Raw genomic sequence first — 27,999 nt, 5'->3', positions numbered from 1 at the left:
TCAGTGATGCTCTAGTCCCCAACAGCCTCCTCCCCATCCAGGAACAGCAGCTGCAGCATCACTCTCTGCACCCTGCTGGGACCCAGACATCCAGCAGGGGGGGACCCAGGTGTCCTGGGGGGGGGGGCACAGGATGGACCTGGGTGTCCTCTGGAGGGGGGTCGGGAGGGACCCAGATGCCTGGGTGTCCCAATCCAATGTCGGGGAAGGTTTCGATATGATCCCAAGAGCGAGATTAAGACACAAACAAGGTCAAATGCCATATACCCAAAAGAGTTTTTATTATCAAAAGTATCAAAAGTAGAAAATAGTAGCAATAGGAGAAAATGGAAGAAAAGGCAGAAATCAAGCAAGCAGTCAGGATAGAGTTGCAAGGATAGTCACCACCATGGATCCAGCAGTGTCCCATTGGTCCTCAGTCTTCAATTCTTCGGTGGTGGGTGCACACCACGGCTTGTCTCCACGGTTTTTTATAGGGCATATTTCGATGATGTATGCACATATGTATTGTTCATGCACTGTTCACGTGCTGCAGGTTTTGTCTATCACACGACCTTCGCGTGATCAACACCAGAAACCAGTATCTTATCTCAAAGACTACAGTTTCCATGAGAATGGCAGTCTCCACATTCTTGCACGCTTGTCGGCTTCAGCCTGTTTCCTCTTCTGGATGCCTCAGTGGCCTAGTAATCGTCCTTATGGATGGAGGAATGTCCTGCTTATGCCATCCCAGAGACAAAAGGCTCGAGATAAACAGTTCACGATTCATGAGATGAATGGCTTGAGATGACAGTCCAGTCTCTCACACCTAACAATCTTTGAGACAAACAGCTCGAGATAACAATTCAGTCTCTCACACTGGGGGGGACCCAGGCATCCTAAGGGGTCCAGGGAGGGACCCAGGCATCCTGGGGGGGCGGTCCAGGCCTTTGGACCACCCATCACCCACCCTGTCCTTGGCACACCACAGGGGCCGGTCAAGGGAAGCTGCCAGCTCCAGGAGGATGGTGCAGGGCACGGCTGAATCGGTGGCCCCCAAAAAGAGCTGCTGGCCGGGACCAGGGGGCAAGATCTTTGTGTCATAGTGACAGGCGAGGACCAGGCGGTGGGGGGCGGCAGGGGCGACCGTGGCCACCACGTTGGTGAAGGTCACTGGTCCCTGAGGAGTCACCACTTCGAAGGCGTCAAGCTCCAGGTGCCAGGCAGCCCCCAGGATGCCCAAGCACCCCATAATGTGCTGCAGGGACAGGGACACCGGTAAGGAGCATGGCAGCACCACAGGGTGGGTGTGGTGGCACCCGGGGGGAGGGGTCTTACCTGGCAGGCAGCGCAACTCCCAGGACCCCTAGCACCCGTTCTCGCAGGAGGGGCCACAGGAAGGTGTCCTGCAGGCAGGTGGGATCCAGCTGCCCCAGCAGTGCCCATAGAGCCTGCTCCGAGGGGGGGCTGGGGGTGGCTGTCAGTGTTGGGTGGGGGGTTTGGGGTTCCCTGGAAGGGTCTAGGGACCCCCATGATGGGGTCTGGGGGGCCTTAGAAAGTTTGGTACCCTGGGGGGGAGCCTGGGGGATGTTGGGGGGCTCCAGGGGGGTGTCTGGGTGCCCCTGGAGGGGTCTGGGGTGCCCCCATGATGGGGTCTGGGGGGTTCAGGAAGGGGGCTGAGGACCCTGCGGGATGTCTGGGGGCCATGAGGGGGGCTGGGACCCCCCCGGGGGTCTGAGGGGCCCTGGGGAGGGCTCTGTAGGTCCTTGGGGATGTTGGGGGTCCCTGGAGGGGTTTGAGGGGCCCATGGATGCATTGCGTGGCCCCATGATGGGCTCTAGGGTGCCCTGGGGGGCTTGGAGGAGGGTGAGGGCCCTGGGGGGAGGTCTGGGTGCCCGGGGACCCATTGGGCGCCACCACGATGGAGTCTGGGGGACCCCAGGAGATTGGGGGGTCCTCAGAGGGGCTGGGGGCCCCGGGGGAGGTTGGGGGGGTCTCCATGTGGTCTGGGGGCTCCCGGGGATAGCGTGGAAATGCTGGGCACCCCGTCCCCGGGGGCACCCCCTCCCCGAGACCCACCGGGACCTCCCCTCTCCGGTCCCCGCCCCCCCCCGCTCACCGAGCCAGTGCCCCGTTCCCCGCCGGGCCAGGCGATGTAGAGGAGGGCGGCGGCGCCAGGAGAGGCAGCAGCGCGACCGCGGGCAGAGCCCGGGGCCCAACAGCGGGACCGCCACCGGGCCGGGACCAGGCCCCGAACCCGCAAGCCCAGGCCCGGCGGGAGCCACCGGGGCCCTTCCGCATGGCGCGGGGGCGTGGCCTCCTCGGTAAGGGGCGGGGCCTCCATGGGGCGGGGCCGTGGAGAGTAGCCAGGCGACGGGGACGCCGCTGATAGGGCGCGGGGCAGGGCTTGCGCGCTAGGCCAAGCCCTCTCCCCGAACGGCGGGCTCTGGGTGAGAGCGGGGACGCATGCGCGGTAGCCCTGGGTACACGGCGCATGCGCAGACGCGTGTGTCCAGACAGCCCCGGGAGGCAGGGACACTGCGGCGGGGGCGGGGCGGGGCGGGGCGCGGCCACCGTTGAGATGTCACTCTCAACGTGCGATGTCACCTGGGGTGGGGGCATCACTCCAAGCGGGATGTCACCTCGGACCAGGACACCACCCCAGAGGCGTTACCCTGGATGGGGATGTCACTCCCGAGAGGACATCACCCTCCATGGGGATGTCACCACAGACAGGACATCACCCCAGAGGGGCCACCACCCTCCATGGGGCTGATGTCACCTTCCATGGAGCCATTACCCTCCACAGTGCCATCACCCCAGATGGGGCCATCACCCTCCATAGGGCCACCACCCTCCACGGAGCCATCAGCCCAGTTGGGGTCACAGCCACAGGGCTTTCGCCCTCCATGGGGCCATCACCCTCCATGGGGCCACCCCCTGCCCCCGCTGCTACCACCCCCTCTCTCCACCCCCTCCACTTGGTGCCTTTTTTTCTTTTTTTCCTTCAAGTTTTGGGGTTTGATGATTTTTTTTTCCACCTTCTCCTCCACCCTTTCTAGCAACCGCCACGGCCAAACACCCCCCTCCGTGTCCCCACATCCGCCACCACCGTCCCCGCCGGCACTTGTCCCTTCACCTGCCGTCATCGCGCCGGGTGGCTGGGTGTACCCAGTTGTTATCATGCAAGCCCACCCTGCAACCGGGCGCTTCCTTATCAGGTCTCCGGCAGCACATCCAGTAGGATCGGCCGTAAGGCAGGTCGTGGTGGTAGGGCTTGGGATGCCATCGGCACAGGGACACGTCCCCCTTCTCATAATGCTTCTTGCACTGCTTGCAGGGGTCGTCGCGGTAGAGGGGGTCGCGGTTCCAGCGGGAATCGGTGGCCTGCACCCCGAAGGTCTCAATGATGGACTTGAAGTAGTGACAGGAGCACTTGAGGGCGGCCAGCGCTTGGGTGGGCAGGTAGCTGAAGATCTTCACCATGACGTGCTCTGGCAGCAGAAGCATGTACTGCCGGGGCTCCAGCAGCCGCTGGATCTTGAAGCGGATCTCCAAAAAGTCATGGGAGACATGATGGTACAACCGACAAAGCGAGGGGTCGGGAACAGCTGATGGCTCCTCGCTGGCCTCCATGTCCTCCACCACCGGTGTCTCCTCAGGGACAGGCAGGAGGAAGAGCTGCCCTGGCAGTGGGTCCTCCTGCGCCGCTGCCGGCAGCCGCACTGTCTCCTCCTTCATCTTCTTGGCGCTGTCCTTGCCAAAGAAGACACATTGGTCCACCACCCCCGTCACCACCACATCCACGTGGAAGCCGGAGGCACAATCCCGTGCCGACGCCGACGCGCCCTCACCAATTCCTTCACCCATCTCCGGCTTGACAGTGGTTGCCGACCCCTCGCCGCACCCCATGTCCATGTCAGGGCCATCCCCATCCCCCTTGGGACCAGCGGTGGCCAGGAGGAACTCCACGTTGTTGGACAGCACATCGTGGGACGGGCTGATCAGCTGGTAAAGGTCACAGGTGATCTTGTCCTTGGCGCGACCACTGGCATTACCGCCACCACTCGCCGTCCCGCAGCTCATAAAGACGCAATTGGGATGCCCGACAGCACCCGGCTCGGCTGCGGCAGCTCCAGCACGGGGCTCGCGGCCACTGGAGATGTGGAAGGCGATGCGCACCTCACCAGGACCCGGTGCTGATGATACTGCTGCTGCTGCGGCACATTCAGCACCTGGGCGGCACAACCCATTGGGTCGGGTGCCACCGTGCTCCCGCTGCTGTGACTCGAAGTGGGCGACAGCTTCTGCCACCCGGCTGCAATCGGAGCCGCTCGGCACTTTGGTTTCACCGCTGGGTGCCTCCACAAAGACAACTGGGGCGGTAGGAGCGCCGCAGGGCCGGGGGAAGCTCTGCAACGCCAGCGCCGTCCTCTGCTCCACCAACGCCACCATCTCCGCCACTGACAGCAAGTCGGGGGCTTCACTGGCAGCGGCGGACGGTTCGCTGGGACACAGGCAAGCCGTGTCCTTGCTGCCAGTAGCCCATGCTGGGCTTGGCTTGCTCTTAGTGGGGTCATGGCAGCGCCGGCGCCGCTTGGCTTTGGAGCTATCACTGCCCCAGTTGCCTTTTACCTTCATGGTGCTGGCGCGGCCGCCGGTGCCACCGCCACCACTGACACCGCCACACTGGTGTGCCACAAAGAAAGCCACCTTCTCCTTGGTGTTGCCCGGTTTGATGACATACCATGTGTCCAGCAGCACCCGTCCTTCCTCCACCGATGCCGGAGGAGCTGGGGCGGCATAGGCAGGAGCCGGTGGTGTGTTTTCGGACAGGGCCTGGGCTCCAGCGGGCTCCTCGGTGGGACGGCAGGAGAAGGGTTTCTTGGTGGAGCCAGGGCCAGGGCATGGTTTGTTCTGGGAGTAAGTGCCGAAGGGCCGCGGGCACCAGAGCTGCAGCTGGGGGAAGGCGTTGGGCTCCATCAGGGCAGCATGGCACTGCCAACGATGCCGACGTTGCTGACGCCGTGGGCTGCCAGCGCCTGTGCCCAAGCCTGCCACGAGAGAAAGGGGTGTTAATGGGGCTGGTGGGGATGGGGTGGGGATGGTGAGGACAGCATGGGGCTTTTGGAGACACTATGGGGCTGGCAGGACAAGCACGGAGCTGGGGGGGGGGTTAACAGAGCCATTCCTGGGCCATTCCCGGGCCATTCCCAGTACCGTTACTAGGTCGTACTGGGGTCATTGGGGTGGGCACTGGGGCGGTGACCGGGCTGTGCCCCGCCCCCCGGCTCCTCCCCCCTTGCACACTCACCCCCCACGTCCCGCCCCGTTTTCATTCTCACAAGCCCCGCCCACTCGCGCACCCGGCCCAGAAGGCCCCACCCTCAAGCCCCAAGGCCCGGCGCAGCCCGCAGGGGGGCGGGCCCGGCCCTTAAAGCGGCCGCGGCACCCGAGGAGGTGGGGCCCGTCCGCCCCGCCCTTTTAACGACCAGCGGCTGCAGCCGTTTGTTGACAGGCCCTGCACGCGAGACGGCGGCCAATCAGGGAGCCGCATTCGGGCCATGCCCGTATATGGACGGCGGCAGCGCGGAGGGCCGGGGGCGTGGCCGGAGGAGGGGCGTAGCCTGCGAGGGGGGCGTGGTCGGATGTCCCCGCCCTCCCCTGGGCCGCGGAGACGGGAGGGGCGTGGAGACGGTCCCGCGTGGCCCCGGGAGGGTCCCGCCCGCCCAACACCTCTGCGGGGGGGGGGGGAGCAGAGCCGATGACCCTCGTGTGTGATGCGAGGCCAGGCCTGTCCCCGCCCCAGGTGTGACACGGGGACACGCCCGCCCGTCCCCACCCCCCGCGCGACGCTGGGACACGCGTGTCCCCGCGCGCGACACAGGGAAGCGCCCTCGGTCTCGCGCCAGGCGAGGGCAGCCCCGCCCCCGACGGCAAAGCAAGGGGCACGCGCGTCCCCAGTGTCGCACAGGCGCGGACCCGTCCCCCCGGTGTGTCACGGGTGGGACACGCCTGTCCCCTGGTGTGCCGCGGGCACGGCCCCATCCCCCCCCGCTGTGTCACGAGTTGGAGACGCCGGTCCCCGGTGTGACGCGGGGACACCCCCGCACCCTGCCTTCCCCCAGGCCCCGGCCCGGCGGCCCCGCGGTCGTTACCGAGCACGGGCCCGGGGCTCCGCCACCGGCCTGCAGGGCGCCGCCACGCCCCGGGGCACCGCCCGCCCACGCCCCCCCCCACACACACCCCGCGGCCCGGGCCCCGCCCGGTGCCGCCGCCCCTCCCCCGCTCACCGGGCAGGTGCCGGGCGCGGCCGCTCCGCCTCTCCGCGCCGCTTCCGGGGTGCCCCGCGCATGCGCTCATCCGCCGCTCTCTGTGCATGCGCCGGGAGGGGGACACTGGGAGGTGTAGTCCGCCGGGGGGGGGGGGGGGGGGGGGGGGGGGGGTCGAAGCCTCCGCGCATGCGCAGCTGGGGTTTTGGGAGTTGTAGTCCGCCGCCGTGCTGCCCAGTAACCCCGCGCGTGAGCAACGGATGTGCCGGGAGGGGTAGTCCACGCGTGGAGGAGGTCTGGAGGCGACGGGGATGTCCCCTCCCCGCCCCCAGTCACCCCCCACCCCGGTCTCCCAGTAACACCATCCCATCACCCAGTGACACACCAGTACTCCCCCCCCCGGTGACCCCCACACACCCTTGGTCACCCACTGACACTAGCAATAACCCCCCACGCCAGTCACCAGTGACACCATCAATGACCCTCCCCAGTGACACCCAGCCCTGGTCACCTGTGACAGCCCAGTAGCACCCAGTGCCACCCATCCCAGCCACCAGTGCCCCCCATTGACACCCCCAAGAGATTTCACAGGAGCCACTCGTGGGTGTCACGTCTTTCTTTAGGGTACGGGCTGGGGACGCCTGGGTCCCCACAGCCCGGATGCCCCTGTGACACCACCTCCCCCCAGCACCCCAAGGTGTCAAGGAACCCCCCCAAGACTCCCTGACCCGCCCCCCCCCCAGCACCCAAGGCATTGGGGAACCCCCTCATCACCCCAACGTGTCAGGGGGACCCCCCCCCCCAAGCTCCCCCTGATTCCCCACCAGCACCCAAAGGTGACAGGGACACACCCCCCCCCCAGCATCCAAAGGCTTTTGGGACATCCCCTCAGTATCCCAAGGTCTTGGGACACCCCCCCCCAGCACCCGAAGGTGCCACCCCAGCCTCAGCAGCAGCTCTCGGTGATCAGGTGCCCCCCGGGATGGGGGGTGCCGGGCGCTGCCCCCCCACAGCCACGTAGCGGCGGGTGCCACGGGGGGGGGGGACCGGGGGGGCATGGGGCACCCAGGTGGCACCAATGCCACCCGCGTCTCATCTCCGCCTGCACCCGTGGGCACCGGGACATGTTGCGACGTGTCACGCCACGTCATGACATGCCCCCTTCCCCCCCCACACACACGTGTCACGACGTGCCCTGACGCACCTCCTTGTTGATGAAGCAGTAGAGGATGCTGACAATGGGGCCCTGGGGATGGGGGGGGGGGGGGGGCACCCCGGGGTGGGGGTGCACCCAGACAGGTGGGTGCATGTGGTCACACGCACAGGTATGTGCACCCCCTGCACCTGAGCACCCACACACACCCCCCCCCCGAGCACCCATCCCCTGCACTCCATTGCAGCACCCACCTCCTGCAGCCCCCCCATTGCAGTCCCCCATTACACCCCCACCACATTGCAGCCTCCCCCAATTGCACACCCCCATTGTACCCCCCCCCCCATTGCAGCCTCTAGCCTATTGCCCCTTCCATTGTCCCTCCAAGCCTCCTCCATTGCACCTCCCCACTGTAGCCCCCATTGCAGCCTCCCATGCCCGCAACCCCCCCCCCCGTTGCCCCCCCTCGCACCTGGGAGGAGGAGAGCAATAGCTGCAGGCAAAGCCGCACCAGGCACAGGGTGCCACCCCCCTGCCCCTCCCCCACCAGGGCAAAGGCCACCTCGTGCACCCCCAGCAGCGGGATCAGCATCAATGTCGACCTGGCCAGCCTGGGAGGGGACACGCACGGGGACACCCCTGGGGACGGGGACCCCCTCGGGAAAAGATGGGGACACCCTCAGGGACACGTTTGGTGGCATTACAGGGATGGGGACATGCATGAGGACACACTTGGGGATGTCACAGGAATGGGGACATGGTCGGGGACATTACAGGCATGGGGACACACTTGGGGACATGACGGATGGGGACACACTCAGGGACGTGCTTGGGGACATTGCAGGGATGGGGCACACATGGGGACGTGCACAGAGATGGAATGGGCACAAGGATGTTGCACAGCCAGCATGGGGACACGGATGGGGTGTGCGACCTGTGTCCCCACACACACCCCTCCAGTGTCCTAGTGTCATTGGCATCCCCATGCCCGTCCCCAGTGTGTCCCCCCCCTGCACACCCCAAGGTCCCTGTGTACCCACCTGACCCTGGTGTCCCCATGGGACACCTGATGCGCCCGGACTTTGGCCACCAAGATGCGGACGATGCACACAAACACCACGAAGTTCACCTGGGGATGGGGACACTGGCAGTGACACCCCCTGCAGTGGGGACACTGCCCCAGGATGGCCACCCCCGCACTGTGTCACCCACCGCCACAGCCATCAGGATGGGACAGCGGATGATCCACCACACTGCCGCCTTCTTGTTCCTCTCCCAGCACCTGCTGGAGTGGAGGGGGGGGGCACTCAGCCAGATGCCTGGGTCCCCTGTTGGGGCCATCAGAGTGTCCCCAGGGTGTGACAAAATGGGGAGGGGGGTTGTCTGGCAGCCTCGCCCCTTGTTCTCATAGAGGTACCTCACCACCACCCATGGTACCACGAAGAGCACGGGAGCTCCTGGAGGGATGGTGTGAGAGACTGAAAGAGTTAATGCCTCAAACATTGTGGTGGGGCAAGTTCTGCTTAAAGACAAACCCTGCACAGCAAGGAACCCAGGTGAAAAGCCCATCAGCTCAGACATCAGCGACAGGAGGGGGAGGGCGTGCCGGAGGCTGCGCAGCTCCCTCTTCTGATAAGCTGTTCTGATACAAAGATCGAACAATGGCCGTGTCTGCAGGGAAGGAGAAGTTACTCCACAAACGACCCCCAAGCCCAAAGGCTCACAAACTGCTCATTAACCTGACGAGTTCGGGTGCCTGCCTGAAGGAGGGGCAAGGATGATAAAAGGACACAAACTGAAGCCCCGGGTGCGCAAGCCCACTGGGACTGGACCCCTCGGCTGACTGAACCAACGCTGGACCCAGGACCGGTGAAATCTTCCTCTCTTCCTTTTTCTCTCTCTGTCTTCTTCTCTCTTTCCTTTTCCACAATCCCTACACCTCATCCATTTCAAGATATAAACCGCTGACCAAGTCTGAGACTAAGAGTAGATCCAGCCGCCCCTAGACCCTTCTCTGAGGAGAAGTCTGGAAAGCAAGGGGGTCTGCTCTGAACCTCCTGACTCAACGGGAGGGATCTCCTTATTCCCTGAATCGATGTATATGGTTACACAGTTTACAGAAGTAGAATTATGCCAATTGCTGTTGTGAGAAACCCTGCCACCTACTACCACGCCTCCCCAGTTCAGTTTGCTTCTGTCATGAATAAAATCTTTAACTGATTGTTTGGTGTCCTTTCACCTTAATTTAGCCAGAGGGAATTTTGAATTAAACACGACTCCCTGGTCTGTCCAGTCTGGGTCGTGACAGATGGGGACAAGATTGGGGAGGGCGTGTGGGGACACAGGGATGGGCTCAGCCCAGACGAGGAGGAGGAAGGCAGGGAGGCAGCACTTGCTGGAGAAGGCTGCCAGCACCAGGAGCTTGTGGAGGAAGAGTCCCTCGGCCAGTAGCCGTCAACCTGTAGTTAGCCCCCACACAGTACTGGGTGAGAGCCTGGGCCAGCTGGCACCCTGCCACGGGGACACCCACACTGCCACCGGGACACCAGCATCATGGTGGCACCAGCATCATGGTGGCAGCAGTGTTACCGAAAAGCTCGGAATGAAGAACTTATCAACACCAATTTAGTGTAGATAAGCAGACACTTCTTTATTGACGGCCGGGTGCGCGGGCGAGTCCTCTCACGAACCACGCACACCTGTCACCAAAACAATACACCTTATATTAGGACTTATTGATGCATATTCATTAGATTTCCAAGAAAAGTTATACATATTCATTAGACTTCCGGGAAATCATTAGCATATGTAAATGTCCTTTACGCAGGCGCACTGAAGGTCTCTGGTGGTCCTCAGGAGTCCTCTGGTGGTCTTTCATAGTCTTCCTCACTCGTCCGTTTCTTGACCTCTCAGGTGTCTCCAAGCAGCAAACTGGTGTCCATAACGGTTTCCTTAGTTTTCAAAACAAACACTACAAGACTACCAATCTTTGTCAAAACTTCTGTGGTTAAATGATTTTGAACAATACTTACGGTTACACATTATACATTTTCTAAGCTCCTAAGTTCCTAAGGCTACATTTCAAACTTAACACTCCCATACTTATGCTTCACAATTTTCTACTTTTTAGTCAAACCAAACTCTTTTATAATCAGATTTTAATTTCTTTATCTTGTTATCTAAGTTCTAAATGTTCCTACTAGATGATTTTAGCCAATTTCTCCGGCCTTGGTACGGGGCTATACAGGGGATTTCACAACAGACACTGGTTGGTGGTTAAATGTATAAAATACAACATACATATGATTTTGCTAAAATGTTAAAACTAAATATGATTAATTCTAACTAACAACAAATCAATGACAAATCAGTAACATTTCCCCCCTTTGAAAGTGTTGAAAATTATTTCAATACTTTCACATCACCTACCTAACATTTATCCACTATTATTCTGAGAGTCAATATTTGTTTCGGCATATACTGGTGGTGGTCTGCATTCTGGTGGAACAATTGGAACCTCTCTCATGATCATGTGATTTACTACAATTCTATTGATAAATTGTCTCTTCAGACAAGCATATAGTAGCATGATCATCAAAAAGACAATTAGTAACAGAAACAGAGTTTTGATTATAGACCGTAACCAAGAGCTCGGATTCCATCCCAATCCACTAAAAATTTTTCCCAGGCAATCTTCTGACATATCTTCTCGAATAGTTTCAGTTTCTTTTTCAACTTTGCTCAGTAACTCCAAATCATGTTCTACGTCCTGAGTGACATTAGGAATATGAATACAACAATGGTCCACTCTATCTTTGAGATATCCACACACTCCATGTTCCTTAAGTAAAAGTAGGTCTAAAGCCATTCGATTTTGGAGAGTCATCCTAGATGTCGCCTGCAGCTATACGTTCAATTCCTTGAACCCCTTTTTTGTGATGTTTGCTAATTTTTCTACCTGACCTGTTAACTGGTGGAGCCATTCTCTGTTTCTATATGAAGCTATAGGGTTCAAAAGGGATTCAAGTGTCCAGCCAATTTTCACTCCTGTTGATGGTTCATTCCATGTATCATCATCTATTTCAGACCTCTTGGTTCGTTTTAACTTTAAATTCTCCAAGGGTCCTTTGAATGGCGATTTCTTCCAAATCGGGCATAATGTTGGCATGCCTAAAGTAATTTGTTTTACCGTGCCATCTAATGATAAGTGAGTTGTCCAAGTTCCATCACTTAATGCCCAAACCAAATGTCCCAGACTCTGAATGGTAAATTTTCTACAACTGAAAAAGGTTCCCCTTTTGGGTGTGAATGTTTCAGTTAATTTGAGATCATTTTTGAATCCTCTACACAAGCAGCCATACTTCAAGGCCGCAGCTAAAGGAGGAATTCTTTCGATTGCTGGGTCTTTAGTACTACAATAATAAATTTTTTCACATCTCCACCAAGATACTAATTTTTCTTTTTTTTGTAATGTACTCCCCCTGTCGTCTACTGATGGCCAGGCTGTATTAACTGATCCATCCCAAGTAAAACACCAAGAAGTTTTGGCCATATATTGAAATTGAGACAATATGGTCATAGACCATACTGAATCTCAGCTAACTGTTTTTTTCTGGTATGGTTTGATTGGCCTCACCACATTTCCATTCTATGATGCTCCGGCTCTCATTAGTTTTGATTTGTACATCATATGAACACCAACCCATAGGGCTACCCACCATAAACATGTCTCCTATAGAAGAGGCTGGTGTAAATTGATGATTTGATAATTTCAAACAATCTTCTTCTCTGCCCATCCATTTCCATTGTTTTCTAATGATCTTTACCTGTTCAGACCATTTAGTCACTGGCCTTTGTTTGCAATAGGTGGTTTTGTTTCTATGTTCCAGGGTAGTTAAATTCATAGTTAAAATTCCCCAAGGAATAGATTCCCCCACTGCTCTTGGTATTGGCAAACAAGCAGTAATTTGGATAACATTTTACAAGCTGGCAAATCCCTTAATCAATCCTAACATCAAATTTTCTTTGGACATTTTTTTTTCAAGAATGCCAATCAATTGTTCTGTTTCTACTTGTCTTTTGTTCCTAATCATCAAATCAGTCCGGGTTTCCACCATCATTATCTGCCGAACTAATATAAAAAGAACAAGCACAAACAGATATGAAAAATTAGACATGTTTCAGAGTCAGTTTTAAAGTCTTTGGATCCTGGCTAATAATCTTCCATGGAGTAGGTGCCTTCTTCACTCGAGTATAGTGAATCCAAGCGTCCGATTCTGCAATTTTAATAGCCGTGAAGGTGGTTAACAGTATCTGGAAGGGTCCTTTCCAACGTTCCTGCAGGGGTTCGGAAGTCCACGTTTTCACATAGACATAGTCTCCTGGTTGTAAGTCATGCACCGGAACTTCCAGGGATAATGGTCTATTCCACACCACTGCTCTCCGAATTGCAGTCAAAGTTTTTTCCTAAGGAAAGCAAATAGTTATACACATCTTGTTTTCCTTTTACATGCATGTTCGGGTTTGGTTCTGGAGATTCATAAGGTTTCTCATACAATAATTCATAAGGACTGACTGAGGTTCCACTCTTTGGCTGCACTCTGATTCGCAATAATGCCAATGGAAGTGCTTGAGGCCATTTTAAATTAGTCTCTTGACAAATTTTGCTTATTTGCCTTTTTAAGGTTTGATTCATTCTTTCTACTTTCCCACTGGATTGTGGCCTCCATGGGGTATGCAAATCCCATGTGATACCCAGAATTTTGCTAACATTTTGGACCACTTCTGCAACAAAGTGTGGACCTCTGTCAGAAGAAATTCCAATAGGAACTCCAAACCTTGGAATTATTTCTCGTAGTAACCATTTTACTACTTCCTTTGCTTGTGTGGAACGACAGGGAAAAGCTTCTGGCCATCCTGTAAAAGTATCAACCCCCACCAGGATGTACCAGTACCCATTCTGCCTAGGTAGTTCTGAAAAATCTACTTGCCAATAATCTCCAGGCTCTGTACCAGATTTTATTCGACCCATTTGAACCTTTTTCCTGATTATTGGATTATTTTTCAAACATACTTCACATTTTGCAGTTATTATTTTAGCTATTCCTAACATTCTGAGCGATACCACTTGTTTTTGTAAGGAAGTTACTAGGGCCTCTGCTCCCCAGTGACACTCCTGATGCTTTGTTTGAATTATTTCTCTCATCAAAAAGGGTGGAACTACTACCTGTCCTTTAGGTGTTACCCACCATCCGGCTAGGTTTTTCTTAGCATTTAATAATTGACCTAGCTTATTATCCTCCTCTGAGTATTTTGGTTATTCCCTAGGGAGAGTTACTGTTTTGGAGGGAATTAATGCCATTTGCAATGCTCTTTCCTTTGCTACCTTTCTTGCCATTCGGTCGGCTAAATTATTTCCAGCAATTTCCTTTGTGTTTCCAATTTGATGTGCTTTACAGTGCGTGATTGCTACCTGATCTGGTTTCTGAACTGCTTGTAATAATTGTAAAATTTCATCTTGGTGTTTAATATTTGATCCCTGGGAGGACAATAATCCTCTTTCTTTCCACAATGCTGCATGGACATGTACCACTCCAAAAGCATACTTTGAATCTGTCCAAATATTTACTTTCTTCTCCTCGCTTAGTTCTAAAGCTCGAATCAAAGCAATAAGTTCCGCTTTCTGAGCTGAGGTGGTACTTGGCAATGCTTCTGCTTCTATAACTGTGGTGTCTGTTGTTACCGCATATCCAGCGTATCGAACTCCTTGCTCTGCAAAGCTGCTACCATCTGTATACAGTTCCCAGTCCGGTCGCTCCAATGGTACATCCTTCAAATCTTCACGACTGGAATAAACATACTCAATAGCAGCCAGGCAATCATGTTCCAAATGTCCTTCTTCCTGTATGGAACTTAAAAACACAGCTGGATTTGCCAGGTTAGTTGTTTTTAAAATTACATCATCTTGTTGAGTTAATATTACTTGGTACTTCATCATTCTGCTCAGAGATAGCCAGTGTCCCCCCTTTTGTTCTAGAACAGTTTTCACCATGTGTGGGACATAGACTGTTATTGTTTTTCCCAAAGTCAATTTCCGAGCTTCTTGTACGATCATCACTGTTGCAGCCACTGCTCTAAGACAATTTGGCCACCCTTTACTCACTGTGTCCAGTTGTTTGGAGAAGTAGCCGACTGGTCATTTCCAGCTCCCCATCTTCTGGGTTAACACACCAAGAGCCAGGTGTTGTCTTTCATGAAGGAACAGCTGAAAATCTTTAGTTAAATCAGGGAGGCCTAAAGCAGGTGCAGACATTAAAGCGTGTTTTAACTCTGTAAAGGCCCTTTGCTGTTTTGGACCTCACACAAAGGAAGAGTTCTTTTGGGCCTCATATAACGGTTTAGCTGTTAGACCGTAGTCCATGATCCAAAGACGACACCACCCTGCCATTCCCAAGAACGCTCTAAGTTCATGGATATTTTTCGGCTCAGGTATACTACAGATGGTTTCTTTGCGATCTTTTCCCAATTGTCTCTGCCCTTTTAAAATTTCAAAGCCCAGATATATCACAGTCTGAGATGCTATTTGGGCTTTCTTCCTGGATACCTTGTACCCATTTAGTCCCAGAAAATTCAAGACATCAATGGTTACCTGTATGCAGGTAGATCTTTCTTCTGTAGCAATCAATATGTCATCCACATATTGTAGAAGTAAATGTTCAGGCCTTGGTTTGTCCTGTTTCCAGATTTCAAGCTCTTTTGCCAGCTGGTTTCCAAAAATTGTCGGGCTATTTTTAAATCCTTGGGTAGTCTTGTCCATGTCAGCTGCATCTTTCGCCCAGTTTGTGGATTTTCCCATTCGAAAGCAACCAACTTTCTGCTTTCCTTCTCCAAGGGTATGCAAAAGAAAGCATCCTTTAAATCAAGCACTGTAAACCACTGATGAGTCTCCTTTAACGCTGTTAGCAATGTATAAGGATTTGCAACCACAGGATATATGTCTTTGGCTATTTGATTCACTGCTCTCAAATCTTGCACTAACCTATATTCTCCTGAGGGTTTTCTAACTGGTAAAATAGGAGTATTATATTCAGATTCACATTCCTCCAAAATTTTATACTTCAAAATTTGTCAATCAATTTCTTTAACTCCTGCCTAACTTCTGGTTTAATTGGGTATTGTTTAATTTTTACTGTTCCTGCATCTTCTTTTAGATCTATTTTTACAGGTGCTGCTAATTTTGATTTACCAGGAATATCTGTTTCCCACACTGTAGGGATCACTGCAAAATCCACCTCTGGTGGAATTTCCTGCTCCTCCACTTTTTCTTGTATCATTAGGATTTCTCCTGTTTTTGACTCGGGTATCTTCAAAAAGAGGTCTCCTTCCTCAAAAACAATTTGTGCATTTAATTTAGATAACAAATCCCTTCCTAACAAGGGTATCGGGCATTCTGGTACATACAAAAATTCATGTGTAATTATTTTATTTCCAAATTTCAAATCCAGAGGTTGTAGGAATGGTCTGTTTTCTTCTTTCCCTGTTGCTCCTACTATGTTTGCTGGTTTTGTTCCAATTTTTCCTTTACAAGTATTTAATACCGAAAATGTCGCTCCTGTATCCACTAAGAATTTAACTTCTTTTTCTCCCAGCTTAATTATAACCAGAGGCTCAGCTGGGTTCCCCTCCGGTCCTCTTCATTCATCCAAAACCATCATTCTGGCTACCTCTTTTTGAATATTTCCTCCTGAGCACTGCACATTTTTAGGACAATCTTTTCTCCAATGTCCTTCCTCCCGACACAAAGCACACTGATTCACTCCTAAGGGGGTGTTAAAATTCCGATTGCTAAAATTCATAAATCCTCTCTGTCCACTGCCACCTCGTCCTCTTCCTCCAATGTATACAGAGGCCACCAATGATTACAGTATTCAATCATTTGATTTTTACGTAAATCATCATACAATTCACCCCAGTGTGCCAACAAACATCCCAACGGAGATGTTTTCGGTATCTTTCCATCAGTGGACAAATTTCCCATACTCTTACTCTTAAATAATTTGGCAAATGCCATTATGTTTATACCCAATACCAAATATCTATTAAATATATAACAAATATCAGAAATCAATAATCAATTATCAGATGTTAAATACCAAACCAAATACCAAATGCCAAATATCAAATACAAAGTTTCAAATACCAAATGCATATATGTCGTGGTTTCAGCCCAGCCGGTAACAAAGGACCACGCAGCCGCTCGCTCACTCCTCCCGCCCCCTCCGGTGGGATAGGGGGGAGACGGAGGAGAGAAAAGAAAAAAAACTGGAACCTCGAGGGTTGGGATAAGGGCAGTTTACTGGGACAACGCAAAAAAAGTTACAACAACAACAACGGTACTAATGAAAGAGTATACAGAAAAGAGTGATGCACAGTGCAACTGCTCACCACCCGGGACCCGACGCTCCGCCACTTCCCCCACCGAAAGTCGAGAGCAGGAGCCCCCTCCCCCCGGCCCACTCCCCATATATATACTGGGCATGATGTCACATGGTATGGAATAGCTCCTTGGCTAGTTCAGGTCAGCTGCCCCGGCTATGCCCCCCCACCTCCCAGGTTCCTGTGAAAATTAACTCTATCCCAGCTGAACCCAGGACATTATCCACCCCTTATTCTATACCATTTACATCATGCCCAGATCTTACATTTTCCAATCAACCACTACCACTTTCCTTGTCTTATATATAGATATATATGTATATGGACCCCCCCACACACACACATACAAATAGTATTCCCTTAGTCAATGGGTTATCCCTCCAATGTGTCCATCAATTTTATTTAGTCCATGACTTTGAGGCTCCATCTGTTGTAACACTTCTTCAGGATAAGAGAGATGGTGTGAGGTGTTGGGTTGTTGTATGCTGTCTCTGGAACTTCTGGCTGGTACATTTGATGCAACCCACACCCTTGGTCTGCAGGTCGAAGAGGTTGATCTTGAGGAAATTGCTGGGCGCCAGTTCAAGTTCTATCACTGTTGTTCTTGGCTCAGTTTCAAAGTCCATTCTTCAGTCATTTGGGTAATTCTTACAGTAATACCCTTGATATGGCATATAGACACTATAGATACAATGACATACATTGGCAGGTTATTTAGCAGTTAAATATCCTACAGCCTAGTTCACTGGCTATTCTCTCCCAAAATCAAATCTCCCTGAGGTACACATCGAACTTCCCCATCCTTCTGCATCACCCACCAGGTGTACCCAGGTCCCTGAGCAAAAACCACCCCTTGGATGGGTTTGTCTCTGCGTGAGGGAGGACTAACCCAGACTGTCTTTCCTAACATACTCCTCATGCGCACTACAGGAACTTTATCCCCTTCTACAGTATGTGGAAGTCTTGGTTGGGCGGGGCCCGCCCGATTGGTGGATCCTCTAGTATTAACTAACCAGGTGGCTTTTGTTAAATGTGTATCCCAGTGTTTGAAAGTTCCACCCCCCATTGCTCTCAATGTAGTTTTCAGCAGTCCATTGTATCACTCAATTCTCCCAGAGGCTGGTGCGTGATAAGGGATGTGATATACCCACTCAATGCCATGTTCTTTGGCCCAGGTGTCTATGAGGTTGTTTCGGAAGTGAGTCCCGTTGTCTGACTCGATTCTTTCTGGGGTACCGTGTTGCCATAAGACTTTCTCTTCAAGGCCCAGGATAGTGTTCTGGGCAGTGGCGTGGGACACAGGATATGTTTCCAGCCATCCAGTGGTTGCTTCCACCATTGTAAGCACATGGCACTTGCCTTGGCGGGTTCGTGGGAGTGTGATATAGTCAATCTGCCAGGCCTCCCACTGTTTATATTTCAGCCATCGCCCTCCATACGACAGGGGTTTCAGTCGCTTGGCTTGCTTAATTGCAGCACATGTTTCACATTCATGGATAACCTGTGCAATAGTGTCCATGGTTAAGTCCACCCCTCGATCGCGAGCCCACCTATATGTTGCATCTCTTCCCTGATGGCCCGAGGTATCATGGGCCCACTGAGCCATAAATAGCTCACCCCTATGTTGCCAGTCCAGGTCCACCTGAGACACTTCAATCTTGGCGGCCTGATCTGCTGCTGGTTGTTTTGATGTTCTTCAGTGGCCCGACTCTTGGGTACATGAGCATCTACGTGGCGTACTTTTACCACTAGCTTCTCTATCCGAACAGCAATATCTTGCCACAGTGCGGCAGCCCAGATGAGTTTACCTCTGCGCTGCCAATTGCTCTTCTTCCATTGCTGTAGCCACCCCCATAGGGCATTTGCCACCATCCATGAGTCAGCATAGAGATAGAGCACTGGCCATTTCTCTCTTTCAGCAATGTCTAACGCTAGCTGGATGGCTTTCACCTCTGCAAACTGACTCGATTCACCTTCTCCTTCAGCAGTTTCTGCGACTAGTCGTGTAGGACTCCATACAGCAGCCTTCCACCTCCGATGTTTTCCCACAATGCGACAGGACCCATCAGTGAACAGAGCATATTGCCTCTCATTTTCTGGCAGTTTATTATACAGCGGGGCTTCTTCAGCCCGTGTCACCTCCTCCTCTGGCGACATTCCAAAATTTTTGCCTTCTGGCCAGTCCATGATCACTTCCACAATTCCTGGGCGACTGGGGTTTCCTATGCGAGCCCGTTGTGTGATCAGTGCGGCCCACTTACTCCACGTGGCATCAGTCGCGTGATGTGTAGAGGAGACCTTCCCTTTGAACATCCAGCCCAGCACTGGCAGTAGGGGTGCTAAGAGGAGCTGTGTTTCAGTACCAACCACTTCTGAGGCGGCTCGAACTCCTTCATATGCTGCCAATATCTCTTTTTCAGTTGGAGTATAACGAGCCTCGGATCCTCTGTATCCCCGACTCCAAAACCCCAGGGGTCGACCTCGGGTCTCCCCAGGTGCTTTCTGCCAGAGGCTCCAGGTAGGGCCATTCTCCCCAGCTGCAGTGTAGAGCACATTTATAACATCTTGTCCTGCCCGGACTGGCCCAAGAGCTACTGCATGAACAATCTCCCGCTTAATTTGTTCAAAAGCTTGTCGTTGCTCAGGCCCCCATTTAAAATCATTCTTCTTCCGGGTAACTTGGTAGAGAGGACTTACAATTTGACTGTAATTTGGAATATGCATTCTCCAAAAGCCCACAACACCTAAGAAAGCTTGTGTTTCCTTTTTATTAGTTGGTGGGGACATAGCTGCTATTTTGTTGATCACATCCATAGGGATCTGACGACGCCCGTCTTGCCATTTTACTCCTAAGAACTGGATCTCCTGTGCAGGTCCCTTGACCTTACTTTCTTTTATGGCAAAACCAGCCGTCAAAAGGATTTGGATTATTTTCTTCCCTTTCTCAAAAACTTCTTCTGCCGTGTTGCCCCATATGATGATGTCATCAATGTATTGCAGGTGTTCCGGAGCTTCACCTTTTTCCAGTGCAGCCTGGATCAGTCCATGGCAAATAGTGGGGCTGTGTTTCCACCCCTGGGGCAGTCGATTCCAGGTGTACTGGACACCCCTCCAAGTAAAGGCAAACTGTGGCCTGCACTCCGCTGCCAAAGGGATGGAAAAAATGCATTAGCAATGTCAATTGTGGCATACCACTTAGCTGCCTTTGATTCCAGTTCATATTGAAGCTCTAACATATCTGGCACAGCAGCGCTCAGCGGTGGCGTGACTTCATTCAGCCCACGATAGTCTACTGTTAGTCTCCATTCCCCATTAGATTTCCGCACGGGCCATATGGGACTATTAAAGGGTGAGTGAGTCTTGCTGATCACTCCTTGGCTCTCCAATTGGCAAATCAGCTTATGGATGGGGATCGGGGAATCTCGGTTGGTGCGATATTGCCGCCGGTGCACCGTCGTGGTAGCAATTGGCACCTGTTGTTCTTCAACCTTCAGCAACCCCACAACCGAAGGGTCTTGAGAGAGACCAGGCAGGGTAGACAGCTGTTCAATCTCCTCCGTCTCCAATGCAGCTATACCAAAAGCCCAACGGTACCCTTTTGGGTCCTTGAAATATCCCCTCCTGAGATAATCTATACCAAGGATGCATGGGGCCTCTGGGCCAGTTGCAATGGGGTGTTTATGCCAGTCATTCCCAGTTAGACTCATTTCAGCTTCTAATACGGTTAGCTCTTGGGATCCCCCTGTCACACCAGAGATACAGATGGGTTCTGCCCCTTTATAACTTGATGGCATTAGGGTGCATTGTGCACCAGTGTCTACTAGAGCCTTATATTCCTGTGGGTCTGATGTGCCAGGCCATCGAATCCACACTGTCCAGTAGACTCGGTTGTCCCTCTCCTCCACCTGGCTGGAGGCAGGGCCCCTCTAATCTTGGTTAGAATATTCGTTACTCACTTTTCGCACCCATGAATCAGAAGTCCCTTCAAGAGGATCAGAAATGTGATCAGCCCATCTACTGCATCTGGGGGACTCCTCACAGGAAACTGGAGCAGCAGTTTTCCAAGAAGAATCCTCTTTCCTGGTTGCTTTTTCTCGCAACTCCCGTACCCGTGCATCCAGGACTGAGGTAGGTTTTCCATCCCACTTCCTCATGTCCTCTCCATGGTCACGCAGGTAAAACCACAGGTTAGCCCGTCGTGTGTACTTTCTCTCTCCTCTCTCTTGGGCAGAGGAATGCTTACTCCCAATAGCTGCGATGCGGGCCTGTACAGGTGGGGAGGAAGACATATCCACTTTGAATTGCTGGAACTCTCGGGACAATTCCTCTACAGCCGAGACACAGGCCCGTAGGGAGGAAGAGAGACTTCCTTCGTATTGCCGGAGTTGGACAGCCAATTCATCCACCGTTTGTCCATGGCCTTCTTTCCAGGACATTACTGCCAATGAGTTGGCATAGGTTGGGTGGTGCACTTCGTAGAAACTTCCGCCACATGGGTTGTGTGCATTGGACATCATCTGGGTCTATGGGTGACTGCGCATTTTCTGGATCATTATAAATCACCTCCAGCACGGCTAATTCCCTCAGGTACTGGATACCTCTCTCCATGGTGGTCCACTTGCCTTGGTGACATGTAACTTCATCCTTGAAGGGGTATCTTTCCTTACACCTAACAGAAGTCGCCTCCAGAGGCTGAGGACTTGTGTTTTTCTCCCAATCGCCTTGTCGATGCCCCCTTCCCTAGACAGAGATCCCAACTGCTTGGCTTCCTTACCCTCTAATTCCACACTACTAGCCCCATTATCCCAGCATCGGAGCAGCCAGGTAACAATGTGCTCACCTGGGTGGCGGCTAAAATCTTTTCGCATGTCACGCAACTCACTCAGGGATAGAGATCGGGTGATTATTTCAGGTTTCTGCCTCTTCCTCCTGTTCTCGTGATGACCCTGGTTCATCTTCAATCTCTCACTGAGCGAACTGATTTCTTTGTGTGTTTCTTTTTCTGTACAGGGGCGACTGATACTGGCACAGGTTGGTTCTCTGGTTTAGCTGCAGTATCCGTCACTGCGGTTGGGGTAGCCGCGCTGCCTGTTGCTGGGGTAGGGGTAGCCACGGTGCCTGTTGCCGGGGTAGGGCTAGCCACGGTGCTGTTGCCGGGGTAGGGCTAGCCACGGTGCCTGCTGCCCTGTTTCCATCTTTTCCCCCCTTTTCTCCCTGAGGGTGCTGCATAATATCAAGCAGTGTTTGGTAGATACTGGCCAGGGCCCAGCACAGTGCAGCGAGTTGTACGTCTTTGGAATAGCCACAGCATTTTTCTTTCAAATATTCTACCACTTCATGAGGGTTCTGTAGTTGTTCAGGAGTGAACTTCCAAGCCACTGGGGGTGAGAAGTTCTCTAGATACCTGCCCATATCCTCCCACATGCCGTGCCACCCATGAATATCCAGCTTTGGGGCAGATCTCTGGGTGTGGTACTCTTAAAGAGCCTTTTTGTAGCCCTAAACAAGACCTGAAACATATTCAGGAGGCATAGCACTAACAGCACAGTGGCTTGTGCATCCCAAGGATATTCAAAGTTCTCAAAAGCTGTTGTAATTAGTCGGAAGGAGAAAAGGGAGGCGAACGGACGGGGGGAAGTATCCCCCCCCTAACTCCCCCATGGATTGGCTGTAATTACCAATAAAATCCGATAGAAGGTGCCCAAAGTATGGAAATGATATCACTGCCTCATACAGATACCAGCTTAACCTCATGACCAGTGATGTAATCATTTCACAAGTCGACATTGCCCAGTACAGCAAAATGATAATCCCAATCACTCTCCCAGAGGTGAGAAACGTAACTACAGGCAATACATAGAGCATATAAGGACCTACAAAACGCCACCATGTAAACAAATTAATCAACATTGTGACTAACATCTATTTATCTAATATAAGGAATGCGTATGACAAATTTGTTTCAACACGCTCTGGCCAGATCTGTCGTTATCTCAACCCTTCGTGCCCCACGTTGGCGCCAAAAAGGACTGTCGTGGTTTCAGCCCAGCCGGTAACAAAGGACCACGCAGCCGCTCGCTCACTCCTCCCGCCCCCCTCCGGTGGGATAGGGGGGAGACGGAGGAGAGAAAAGAAAAAAAACTGGAACCTCGAGGGTTGGGATAAGGGCAGTTTACTGGGACAACGCAAAAAAAGTTACAACAACACCAACGGTACTAATGAAAGAGTATACAGAAAAGAGTGATGCACAGTGCAACTGCTCACCACCCGGGACCCGACGCTCCGCCACTTCCCCCACCGAAAGTCGAGAGCAGGAGCCCCCCCCCCCCGGCCCACTCCCCATGTATATACTGAGCATGATGTCACATGGTATGGAATAGCTCCTTGGCTAGTTCAGGTCAGCTGCCCCGGCTATGCCCCCCCCCACCTCCCAGGTTCCTGTAAAAATTAACTCTATCCCAGCTGAACCCAGGACAATATATCAAACACCAGATATTAAATAAATACAAATAACAATTGTTGCCAGGTAATGGAGTCCACCTACTTGCCTAGGGCACGGACAAAGCCGACTTCCCTAAGCAAGAGTCATAACCAATATCCCCTGGCAAGATTATTAACCAGCAAATATATTCACACTTTATAACTTCCAACTTCAGTAAGAAACACTACAATCATTGCCAAGACTCACTTCATGCTCAATTGCACATCCCACACTTGCAACACTCACGATACTTCCCAGTACACAATATATCTCACAATTTTTATTTTTTTTTTTATTTTTTTTTTTTTTAGAATTTGGGACTCAAACCCAAAATTTCCAAAATGCTTTTGAAGCTGGGACTCTAACCCAGAATCCTCAAAAGTTGTGGGACTCTAACCCACTCCCAAATTGTCCAACCCAGCAATAGCTTTCACTTATGTCTTACGGGCAGACGCCTAGGCTTCCACTTCCTTCAGGATCCTTTAGTCCAACCTTGCGCAGCTTTCGCCGCGTCTGACAGGCAGATGATACCGGTGGGACTCTAACCCACTCGGAGGGACTCTAACCCCAAACAATACCGGTGGGACTCTAACCCACTCGGGGGGACTCTAACCCCAAACAATACCGGTGGGACTCTAACCCACTATCCTTAATATTTAAAAGAAGTGTCTTACCAAAATCCAGGGGACGTCACAAAGAGCCTTATGGATCGGGGATCGATGGGTATCCCCGAGAAATCCTCGGTGCCGGCAGGAACCGATCGGGTCCCCGACTCCTCCGGTCTCTCTCAGCGAGGTCCCATCTGGGGTCGCCAAAAACTGTTACCGAAAGCTCGGAATGAAGAACTTATCAACACCAATTTAGTGTAGATAAGCAGACACTTCTTTATTGACGGCCGGGTGCGCGGGCGAGTCCTCTCACGAACCACGCACACCTGTCACCAAAACAATACACCTTATATTAGGACTTATTGATGCATATTCATTAGATTTCCAAGAAAAGTTATACATATTCATTAGACTTCCGGGAAATCATTAGCATATGTAAATGTCCTTTACGCAGGCGCACTGAAGGTCTCTGGTGGTCCTCAGGAGTCCTCTGGTGGTCTTTCATAGTCTTCCTCACTCGTCCGTTTCTTGACCTCTCAGGTGTCTCCAAGCAGCAAACTGGTGTCCATAACGGTTTCCTTAGTTTTCAAAACAAACACTACAAGACTACCAATCTTTGTCAAAACTTCTGTGGTTAAATGATTTTGAACAATACTTACGGTTACACATTATACATTTTCTAAGTTCCTAAGGCTACATTTCAAACTTAACACTCCCATACTTATGCTTCACAATTTTCTACTTTTTAGTCAAACCAAACTCTTTTATAATCAGATTTTAATTTCTTTATCTTGTTATCTAAGTTCTAAATGTTTCTACTAGATAATTTTAGCCAATTTCTCCGGCCTTGGTACGGGGCTATACAGGGGATTTCACAACAGACACTGGTTGGTGGTTAAATGTATAAAATACAACATACATATGATTTTGCTAAAATGTTAAAACTAAATATGATTAATTCTAACTAACAACAAATCAATGACAAATCAGTAACAGCAGCATCATGATGGGACCAGCCCCCACCCTTGGGTCCCCCATCCCAGTGCAGCCCACCATCCCCCACCCTTGAGTACCCCACCATGGGTGTTCCCCTCCATGGGTACTCCCCGATGGGTGCCCCCTCCATAGGTGCCCCACCCATGAATGCCCCCCCCATGGGTGCCCCCATCTGCCATGGGTGCCCACCTGCTGGCCTAGTAGCTGCAGGGGGTGCCCAGGGCCAGGGCACAGGCGGCGTTGCAGCAGCGCGTCCCATGTCAGGATGGCGCCTGCCTGCAGCACGAAGGAGAGGAAGAGGTTGGCATGGATGAAGTTGCAGGTGCAATGCAGATGCCTGCAGGGATGAGGGGCAGTGGGTGGCAGCACCCACGGTGCCCCAGTGCAGGTACCTGAAGAGCAGAAGCAGCAGCAGTGCCAGGAGGAGGGCAATGAGGGAGAGGGAGTAGCCCATGGTGTGCTCCAGCAGCCAGGCCTGCCGCTGCAAGGACAGGGACGACAGACATGGGGGACAGGGAGGTGGCACTGCACTGGGAGGTGGAACAGGGCATGGCATGGCATGGTGCGTGGTGCAACACAGCACAGTGCACAGCGTGGCATGGTGCAACATGGCATGGCACAGTGCAACATGGTATGGCACGGTGAATGTCATGGCATGGCATGGTGCAGCACAGTGCATTATCACAGCATGGCATGGTACAACACAGCACAATGCATCACAGTGCATGGCACGGTGCCACACAGCACGGCACAGCATGGTACAACATGCACAGCACAGCATGCTACAGTGCAACATGGCATGGCACGGCGCAGCCCAGTGCATGTCACGGCACAGTGCAACCCGGCGCAGCTCCCAGCACAGCAGACACTGGAGCGGTGTGTGGCATGGCACTACATGGGGTACAGCACATGTCAGCCTGGCGTAGCGCAGCCCCCGGCCCATGGCCCAGCACAGCATGGGACAAGGAGCATGGCACGGCACGGCACAGCACAGGGCACAGCACAGCGCAGCATGGCACAAGGAACTGCACGGGGCACGGCATGGTGCACAACGCAGCACAGCATGGCATGGTGCACAACACAGTGTGGCATGGCATAGGGCACGGCATGCAGCACAGCATGGGGCACAGCACAGTGCGGCACAGCACAGCATGGGGCACAGCATGGCATAGCATGGCATGGCACAGCACAGCACAGCACGATGCACAGCAGAGCAGCATGGTGCGCAGCATGGCATGGCAGCATGACACATCCCAGCATGGCATCTCCCAGCATGGCCCGGCATGGCAGCCCACAGCATGGCATGGCACCTGGGGCCCCCATCTGCAGCAGCTGCTCCTGCGCCAGGTCCTCGCACTGCGAATGGTCCCGCCTGTCAGGTCCACAGCGCCGAGCCACCACCCCACCCTGCACTGAGCACCTCATCCCATGACTCCGTGGCACCCAGGGGCACCCACAGGGCCCCCCAGGGCAGGTGCCACCCCCCGGCCATTACCTCAGTGGTGCCAGGGCAGGTACCAGGGGCAGGGGACAGTGACAGTGCTGTTGGGGGCTGCGTCCCCCCAGCAGGCGTACGTGTCAAAGCTGCGGTTTCAGATGGGTCCGGGGGGGGGGGGGGGGGGGTGCGGGGGGGTCAGGGTGTCCCCAGTGTCCCCCTGGTGTCCCTACCCCATCCCCACTCACCAGGTGCCGGGGGGTCGAGGTGCAGGCACAGCTCGCAGGCATGCCAGTACTTGCACCAGGCAGCCAGCGTTGCCTGGGCTGAGCGCTCCTCCTGCAAGGGGCCACCGTGGGGGGGCCACCATGGGGACACCACCACCAGGGTCACCACATTGGGGCAACCACCATGGGGCCACTACCACGGGGCCACCACAACTGGGGTCACCACCATGGATTCACCATGATGGGGCCACCACCATGGGTGACCAGGATAGGGACACCAACATGGGACACCATGGTCCTGGGGGGGAGGTCCTGGAGGTGGCAGCTAGGGGGGGGTCCTGGTGGGGGTCCCAATGAGGCAATGGGAGGGTCCTGGGGGGGTCCTAGCAGTAGCAGCGGGGGAGTCCCAGGGTGTGGGGGGACCCCAGGGGCAACGTTGGGGGGTCCTGGGGGCCAGGGGTCTCACCTCTGCCCCACATAGGACCCGACTGAGCAGGGGTAGGGCCACTGCCCGGTGGCCCATGACAGCGATGGCGGCTCCTGGGGGGGGGGCTGTGCCGGGGGGAGCACCGGAAGGGATGGAGGTGCCGGTGTCGGCCCCCCCCCCCCCCCGTTATCGGCGCCACCCCCTCCTTTGACGTGCTCGTTACCAGGGAGCTGCAGGTGGTGCCCGGACGCCTGGGTCCTTCTGGGGAGGGGGACAGGACTGGGACACCCCCCACACCGACACCCCCCCCCCCATTCGGCACCGACACCACCCCGTGACCGACACCCCCCCCCCCCCCCCAGGTCTGCGGACACACGTGGGGAACGCAGGGCGGGGCAGCCGTCATGGGGGTGGGCAGCGGCCGCCCCCCTCGGTGATGCCGGCTCCTGCCGGTGCCACTTCGGTGTCCCTTGTCCCCCCCTCCAGTGTCCCTTACCCCTCCTCCCGGTGCCCCTTGTCCCCCTGCAGTGTCCCGGGTCCCCCACGCGTGTTCCCTGCTGCCCCTCAAAGTGTCCCCATGTCCCCTCCGCTTCACCCCGACACCCCCCTCGACCCTCCCCGGGTGATGCCGGTGCCTCTTGCCCCCCCCGATGTCCCGGGTCTCCCCATGTGTGTCCCCTGGCTGCTTCCATGTCCCCTCCATTTCACCCCGACACCCCCTCGGACCCCCCCAGTGCCCCCCGGCACCCCCGGTACTGGCTCAGCGCGGGGCTCCACCGCCCTCGGGGCACCGGTGGCACCGCCCCCGGGAGGGGCGGGGGCACGGGTGGGGACACCCGGGTGGGGACTCGAGTCAGAGCAACGTGACCTGGTGGTAGCGTGGAGCCTGGCCCACGTCTCGGGTGGGGGGAGCTGGGAGGCTGCCCCACACATCCTGGGGCTCCAGGGTCATCCGGGGGTGGTCCAGGGTCACCCAAGGGGGCACC

The 27,999-nt window shown here is 54.0% G+C and overlaps 1 protein-coding gene and 1 pseudogene across 2 annotated transcripts; both read right to left on the bottom strand.

The window, feature by feature from the left end:
* Window positions 1-462: 462 nt before the first annotated feature.
* On the bottom strand, window positions 463-6,334 carry LOC115338047 (F-box only protein 46-like). 2 transcript variants are annotated; one of them, XM_041121678.1, is made up of 3 exons: window positions 6,273-6,334; window positions 3,119-5,033; window positions 463-1,237 (listed from the first exon to the last, which is right to left on the bottom strand). In XM_041121678.1, the coding sequence occupies exons 2-3, from the start codon at window positions 4,960-4,962 to the stop codon at window positions 1,168-1,170; spliced, it is 1,914 nt and encodes a 637-aa protein (XP_040977612.1). In that variant the 5' UTR covers window positions 4,963-5,033; window positions 6,273-6,334; the 3' UTR covers window positions 463-1,167. The 2 variants fall into 2 exon arrangements, with proteins under 2 accessions (XP_040977612.1, XP_040977613.1); XM_041121679.1 differs by lacking the exon at window positions 463-1,237 and adding an exon at window positions 2,331-2,654.
* LOC115338044 lies at window positions 4,962-27,263 on the bottom strand (annotated as a pseudogene).
* Window positions 27,264-27,999: the final 736 nt, after the last annotated feature.

This window comes from Aquila chrysaetos (genome assembly GCF_900496995.4).
Source record: "Aquila chrysaetos chrysaetos chromosome W unlocalized genomic scaffold, bAquChr1.4 W_unloc_9, whole genome shotgun sequence".
NCBI lineage: Eukaryota > Metazoa > Chordata > Aves > Accipitriformes > Accipitridae > Aquila > Aquila chrysaetos.
This window is presented reverse-complemented; position numbering and strand designations above follow the sequence as displayed.

Coding starts and splice junctions, on each gene's coding strand:
- LOC115338047 (XM_041121678.1), bottom strand. CDS start 4,962: ATGGAGCCCAACGCCTTCCCCCAGCTGCAGCTCTGGTGCCCGCGGCCC. Junction 1,238..3,118: donor ACCCGGCGCGATGACGGCAG/GTGAAGGGACAA, acceptor CTGTCCCTGCAG/CACATTATGGGGTGCTTGGG.